The 7,781-nt window shown below is 37.8% G+C and overlaps 1 protein-coding gene across 1 annotated transcript; it reads right to left on the reverse strand.

Annotated features, from left to right (window-relative positions):
* Positions 1 to 517: 517 nt before the first annotated feature.
* Positions 518 to 7,770, reverse strand: LOC139150149 (dr1-associated corepressor-like). Its single transcript, XM_070722332.1, has 6 exons — positions 7,643 to 7,770; positions 7,481 to 7,553; positions 5,859 to 5,952; positions 5,109 to 5,234; positions 3,532 to 3,598; positions 518 to 2,973 (listed from the first exon to the last, which is right to left on the reverse strand). Exons 1-6 carry the CDS (start codon positions 7,682 to 7,684, stop codon positions 2,668 to 2,670), a joined length of 708 nt encoding a protein of 235 aa, XP_070578433.1. The 5' UTR covers positions 7,685 to 7,770; the 3' UTR covers positions 518 to 2,667.
* Between the last annotated feature and the right edge of the window lie 11 nt (positions 7,771 to 7,781).

The following is a 7,781-nucleotide window of genomic DNA, read 5'->3' on the forward strand; positions in this document are numbered from 1 at the left end:
TGGAAGGGGTATATCATTGCTGTTATTTTATAGTTTTGGCAATGTCAAGGAATATCGGGGGGGGGGGTAGGGGGGGGGGGGGGGGCATGATTCTGGATAATCAGATACATTGTCAGTATTAATTTGGGGGATGACATCACAAAATTCACTGGTATTGACATCATGACAAAGCTATAATATAATTGTTTGTAATGTCAACTACAGGTTCTTATTCTACTCCTCAAAGCATTGAGGTACACGATATTCAGCTTGTAAACTCAGCCTGTACATGTGAAAACGGCATCATTATTGTTGACATGTGTATTCTGGTCTGGACTTAGAATTCATACATAGACAATAACAGTGCATTTTTACACATATAGACACTGTGTTGGCAAGCTAAATAGTGGGTGTGTCAACAATCTTAAGGGGAGTGGACCAAGAGATGGAATTGAAAAAAAAGAAAACCCATCAAATTATACAACTACCGGTACTGGCCCTTTGACAAGTCATAAACATGATGCAAATTCCATGTTGGTTATTAGAAAAAAAAAGACACGATCTGTCTGTTTTATTGGGAAAAAAATGTGCCATTTTGGTACAACCCTGTTGTCATCTATGTCAAAGCTGAACCATTTGGGAATGTAGGGGTGTATAGGTACGACTATAGATAAAATTACACAGACTCATACAAAGTATTGTACATTTGCTGATGAGGCCAGGTGGTGACTATTATTGAGTGTGGTGACTGGTCATAGCATGATACCAACTTGATTATTGGAAAATATCATGCTGGTCAGTAATTGGGACTATGATGTCATTTCATTGCACATTTTCTGTCTTGTTGACGTAGACACTCAATATTCCACTGGGACAAAACACTTTACAAGAAAAATATGCAACAATTCACCCCTGAAATTCCCTCTCAAAAATCTAAAGTCAAGACTCATTTTTAGATTGCTTTGTAACGAAACTCCACTGAATTACTTCAAAAACAGTCATTATTCATAGACCACTAAAATCAATTCAATACATTTATCTTACAAAGGGAATGCAAAGTGTTAGACATGACGACTTAAACGAAACGGTTACTTAAATGAAAATATGTAAGAACTGGCGAATGGCAATTTCAACTATCACTTTTTTACTTTGAATGGTGCAAGTGACTACGATAACCTTCACTGTTAATGTCATGTTTAATGTCTGAGTCCAATTGGCTATTTTAATGACACCAACATGAGCTTACATCCTGGTATGTTCAACAGTATGAATCCAGAAGTTTGACTGAACACTCGTCACAGTCACCATCACACTTCCTGTTTCTATTAAATTGGTGCTGTAGTTATTTTCAAGTGAATATCTGCATTTTCCGTTTTGCAAAAAATTTGAAATTAAAATATTGCTGAGCACAAAACATACCAGGATGTGAGGTCACAGAGGGGTCATGAAAATGGTCTGCTGGCAGCAGGGGGAGGGGTGACAACAAATCTAAGGACCATGGTTATCGTTTTCACTATTGGAGTGTACAGGAATTGCGGTCTCTTACCAATCGATTGCACCTGTGAATGTTGAACATGCAGTGTTCCTTCTGTATGGTTGAAGAAGACATAAGACAAAAGGACTTGCTAGGATCCCTGTATTTGATATGATGCTGGTACAGGTATGGTGTCATTAGATTCGACAAAGATATCATAAGACACTAGGATGGTCTTTGATCCAATTTTTCATAATAATTTTCAATAATGACAACACAACCACATTTGTTTCTGTTAAAAACTCTCAATGAGTGAATTCCTGCACAAACATCAGAAGGGAGTCACTTATTAGAAACTCATTTGATTACTCAACGAAGTAATGCGTATAGCAAAGGTCCACTACACTTGGTTTAAATCTTAATTGATGGCACATGTATGATACTCTGGTTTTTCCAAACATTGAATCTTGTACAACCATTTTATGATATAAAAACACCAAGTAAGTTTCTTGACTTCCTAGGTCTGCTCCTTAAATGATCTGGAGAGAAAGTTTTCTCACGTTGGCAAAAAGGACAAGTGAGGTAAGGCTCACTATTTACACAAGCAAAGAAAATAGACCATATTGGAAAGAAAGCTCTACTAAAGGTCTATTGGTTTTTGAGGGTGAAATACTGGACTGATGACTTTGGTATCTCTCTTCTATTCATCAGCATCTTATCTAAATCATAAAAATTTACATGTTTTGAAGTTCCACAGCATAACTGATGAATGCTATTACCCAATTTGACTATGGCTGATTAAGCAGGATGTGTCCATAATTCAAGGATGTCAAAGCATTATTCTGATTAAAATGCCATTAAATGACTGCTTTGTAGTCCATCATTACAGCTATGGCACACTGTCTGAAACAGTGGAACAAGAACATCATCTCTTCTATTATATTCATCATCTTGACCAAAAAATTAGTATTCACCGTAGAAGTGTCGAACATCCACTGAGTCTGATGACGTCTCTGGATCATCATTTGCTGGAATTTCTAACTATCATCAGAAGGTTCCTGACACTAATAGACATCTTACTGCCTCGTCTATGTTTCCTAATAAGGACTACCAAAGCGTACCGTAAAAAGCCAAATATGAGACATGTAAACAGCTTCGAAAGAACTGATAAGTAGAAATGTCACTGAAAAATGGTTGAATCAAGCTGTAATATGTCACGAATCATAGTCCTCGTCGTCATCGTTATCATTGTTATTACTTGAGCTCTGTAAACTACCGATTGCACTGCTTGATGGTGGTGGCATATACATCTGTGGTATGAACGATGGCTGCTGTGGTATCATGGGTAACTGGGGCATCTGTGGCATTGTGGGTAATGTCGGGATGGGCATGGCATGAGGTAGGCTGTAACAACTGGCGCTTGGAGCACTGGCTGTGGCAGCACCATGCACTGACTGCTGTGATGTCTTCATAGTTAATTTGTCATTGGAGTCCTCATCATCTGATATATCTGAATCAGCCTGTGGACAAAGTCAGAAAACAAAACACAATGAAAGCAAAGCAGCATCATTTACTTTTTCATGCCTTGAAAGAAGCCCTAATGATTACACAATAAACGACGGGACCCTCAACCCTACACTCGCATAACGGGTCTTTGCTTGTGTAACCCCTTCCATTCACTTTCTCCAGATTGTTTTACGTGAATTGAAGCTCATTGTTTCCTACCATGCCCTTTGACCTCTATAAAAGCGACTCTGACAGTGAGAATCGGCAACATTTATACTCCAATCAAACAGAAAACATGAGGAACTAACTAATGAGGTATTTCACTAATCCAACAGTTAGGTACAGCTAATACTCCAACTAAAAGGTTACAGGCAGGTCACAGCTGTACTAATGTGTTAAAAAGTTCACCTGATCCATGGCTATAGTTGATTCAGAACTGCCATGCTAATTATACTACACAGCAAGAAGTGCAAGAGGTACTACAGTGCCAATGTGTACATGACATGACTGGTCATTGACAAATGCTGGATAATGTCACTGTTAGTTTATATCCATTTGGGAACAGTACATACCTCAGCTGTTGATTCTCCTGAAGAAGATGACCTTGTGTTGGTTTTACAATTTTGTATCCTCCTTTGCCTGAAACAGAATATTCAATATTTTATAGCATCTGACAATGCTCATATCAGCACACCTGAAAGCCTGCTTACTTGTGAGAATAATTACGTTATTAAAGTTACAATGTTAATCCTTTTCCTGCCAAGTCCATATTTAACCACCAGGTCAAGATGGTTAAAATTAATGCAACACAACATATTCCATATGGTGTATTTTAACATAATACTGTACATTTGAAGGCTGTTGAAAACATAAATACTGTAAACTTGAATTTTTTGGACTAAAGATGCTATAACTGACCCAACCAAGAGAGTAAAATATGTCATGTTTTGGCTCAATACCGCTTATACTGTCTTGGCTGATGGGGAAGTGATACTGGCTGGCAGGAAAAGGGTTAAAGGAAAGGAAAATGTCCTAGTGAACAAATCTGCCCAAACACTCATGTGTTAGTAGTTTTCATGATTGGGCTTGTAGGTTTTTGCATTTACTAGCCTGATGGACAAGTGAATTCTTCAGCTCTGGTGACTAAAATGTTGACAAGACTGAGTCAATTGAGTCTGGGCTATTGATCTATTTTATCTACTAGCCTGTGTGCTAGTGGATCTGAGATTAACTTGGTCACACTGGTGTGCGTTATGGTGTGAATCGTTTACCACTCATGTTGGCCAATTTCTCCCAGTTCTCCACCAATTTCACGACTGAATTAAGTGAATATATGTGTCCAATTCAAACATGTATTACTCTTACCACTGTGGATGATTGATAAATTGGGAAGCTTCATCATAGATGAGGTTGGATTGCAGAAATTGGTCACCAAAATTTTGGCATCATTTTTCACGCTTTTTCTTTCTGACATGCTTTAACTAAAATATGAACTTGTGAACTGCTTGTGAAGCTGAAATGTTTGTGTCGTAGATCGATTCTCTCTGTTTATTTCATACCTTGTCTTTATTGAATGTCAATCGAACATCACAAGAGTGTAAGTTCTGTGGATTCTTGCGAATAGTTTAACTTTGCCTGTATAATAAATCAGTGCAGCACACATGTGCTGTACTTGTTTTCCTTTACCACATTGAGCAATTCTGATATGTTGGCCATCAGTGTTGACTGACAGCATTGTCATGACCTACATGGTTATTTTCTATGTAAACAGTCCTACAGATGAATATTTAAATTACTCTGAACTCATTTACATGTTTGATAAGTTTGCTGTGTCAGTTGTAGCTAGTACTCTATTTCCACACAGATTTTTCAGTCGGGGTTAGGATAGAGGTCATTGAGTGTCTAGACATGATTGAATCTTTTCGTATACTAGTATATCAAGTACAGAGGAAATTTCTGTTTGATGAGAATGTGATACAATGGATATATTGTAACAAACTGCTGTAGGCACTTTATCAGGAGACTGAAAAACTGTAAAATTTATTTGCCTACCAGTATATCATTAGACATGATTTTAGCCAGACCTATGTGTGCACAAAGATTTGCATTTTTGCTGGCGTGGCTCTGTGACCTGCATGTTGTAGCTTACCTTGATTGTTTAGGCTTGACCTCTGACCCTGTGGCTCCTTCCTCGTCATCGGCTGTGATGTCAGGAATGTCCTGCACCAAATCTTTCAAAAAATCAAACTTGCTTTCATTCAGTATGCCTTGTTTTCTGACGGAGACATGAAGAAAACAGAGAGACTGTCATAAAAAATACCACCATACTAGTATAATTGGGATATTCAAACACTTGATATGTTGATCTTCACATTTTCATTGAAATGAAAGCAGGCGGCGTAGAGGTTCATGTACTTCTAGACTAACCAGCTGTGGTATTTTACTTCAGTGTACCAATGCAATCGACTGATCGCTAACTACCACAGACTCATCTAACTGGCACAAATACCGTTTATATCAAATGTTCATGAGGTATGATGATGTCACCAGCAGATGTGGAAAAAACACTGTCATGACAGCATTTCATTTTATTTTTACCACTATAAATTCATCACTTAAATTTTACACTGTTCATATGGTGCATAATTTATTGAAGTTTTACAATACTGTATGGGCCGTAGAGTCAACACATTTAGTACCCCAGTCATACAACAATGTGTTCTACTTATTTCCTTTAAATGTTCATCGGGGACATTTGTGCAGAGTAGACCAGGCTTTAGTTTTGTAATTGCATTCATCATATAATGCTGCACACACACTCAGTTATGCATCTGGAACCACAGCCAGGAGCCTGGCTAATGTTGATGGAAGGTGCCAAGTTCAATATTGTGATACTTACATGTGTGCTGTTGTCATTGTCTTGGCATTCCTGGCTTGTGTTTGCTCATTGGCCTTTGTAATAAGGGACTTCACAAATATTTCTAGGGCTTTAGCTGTATCAATTCAATGGATCAAGGAATACAACTCACTTTGATCGGATTGGAAAAAGTGTGCCTTGTAGATGCCACTGTGTGGTTCTGTTCTACCTGCTATAACTTATTACTGTTCAGTTGGGAAGTGAAGTTTTCTTGGGTACTCTCATTTCATACTACTTACATGGTACTTCTTCCAAATCACATGTACCAATATAATTTACGACCTAAATTCCATGTATGAGTTATAATCTTAACACTATGTCTGCTATTCGTTGTGCAAATGATGATTTTATATTGTTCCACATCATTATATTAACAAAGATTATACAATTCATTGCCTTTCACACTTATACTAATTTATGGAAAATAAAAAAGTTTGGGCTGTTTTTTAAAGTGAATGCAAAAAATAAATTTTTGAGTTGACAGAAGATGTTATGATGAAATGCTCCTCATTTTCTTTCCAGGAAAGCCCGAATTGAAAGAAATGTAGCAATATGTTATCTTGCTGAACTTTGACCTTTCACCGGTTGGTCAGAGTTCTGCATTTAAAATTAGAAACAGGGCTCAAGGAGAATACATTTTTGAAATAGTAATCAACCCATCTGAAATCTGAAAGCTCTCAAAGGTCACAAAAATGTCTTTGAAATTTGAACACTGGTGTTGCATGGATCCATTATTACTTAATTTGTGGTGCTCTGAGTGTTCCCTTGGTGATCAAAAAACTGACTCCTTAACTCAAATAAGGAAACTGTGTTTTGGTCAATGAAAGAGTTTGAAGATTCAAAAGAAGGGTAATGGGTTTCTGTTAATATCATGGGACAATTTAAGATAAACATAGCATGGCAATTGTGGTACCATTCTACTTTTGCAGTACGTGTCGGGAATGATGATGAAGGAAACATCACGAAGGTAGAAGTGAGAACTCCTTGGAAACACCGTCTTTCTTCCAGCATAGGGTGATCTTGAAATGACGAGACATGCTTTACAAAATTGTAGTATTTCTTTGAAAAATTCAACGTTGCTAAGAGTATAGATACTAACTTGTCGATAGTAGGCAAACAAAGGTTTTAAAAACTGAATCATCACCATTCCTAAGTCATCCTCTCTACACAATTAATACTAAACAAGCTTTCATTGTAAATTAAATGATGAGAAAATGGGCTGTAAATAGAAGCTACTATGGCAATATCCATTTATTTTCAAAGTGAGTCTTTGTTACAAAGTAGCCGTGCTGTAACTTTTCCTGGTGGCAGAGGGTGTGGCCATGGAGGTAGGAAGGGAGTGTGGGTAATGCTACACATCAACAATGACATAATACTCTGCCTGCCATACACTATGTGCCAGTCAAAACATAACTTACAATGCGTCTGGTCAATGCGTAATACTATACATAGTAACGTAGTACAGGCCATACCGTCTGTGCCGACTCCGAGGTGATATTTCTGTCCGCTTGGCATTGCCATGGTCGTACCAAAGAACGAACATATTTACAGTTTTAACACTTTTGTTGCTCATCTTGACAACGACATGAACATCTAAAGGATACAGATAAGAACGGGGACTGGAGCTGCAACTTTCCCCACATCTTCATCAGTTTGCATGATCTTCTTTATCCTTGCCTGTTGGAGGAAAAGCGAAAAATAACGCATTTTCTATAAAGTGCTTACAAGAAAGCACGCTTAGTTTATCACTTAGGAATCTGGCTTACCGGTGGAAACCGCGAATTGTATTTCTTCTTCTTGCTCGGCATTATGTCAACCACTTTCGGGTTTATCGCTCGAATTCGTCTTTGACGGGCTCCCGGAAGGAAATTGATTTGTACCGGGCATGCGCAAATAAACATTTGT

This window comes from Ptychodera flava, chromosome 14 (assembly GCF_041260155.1).
Source record: "Ptychodera flava strain L36383 chromosome 14, AS_Pfla_20210202, whole genome shotgun sequence".
NCBI lineage: Eukaryota > Metazoa > Hemichordata > Enteropneusta > Ptychoderidae > Ptychodera > Ptychodera flava.

What these genes read in the sequence shown, in the direction of transcription:
- LOC139150149 (XM_070722332.1), bottom strand. Translation starts at nt 7,684, where the DNA reads ATGCCGAGCAAGAAGAAGAAATACAATTCGCGGTTTCCACCG. An exon ending in TCCAGTCCCCGTTCTTATCT is followed by an intron (nt 5,953 to 7,480) that starts GTATCCTTTAGA and finishes GAATTGATACAG; the next exon opens with CTAAAGCCCTAGAAATATTT. An exon ending in GTCAAGCCTAAACAATCAAG is followed by an intron (nt 3,599 to 5,108) that starts GTAAGCTACAAC and finishes ATTCTGTTTCAG; the next exon opens with GCAAAGGAGGATACAAAATT.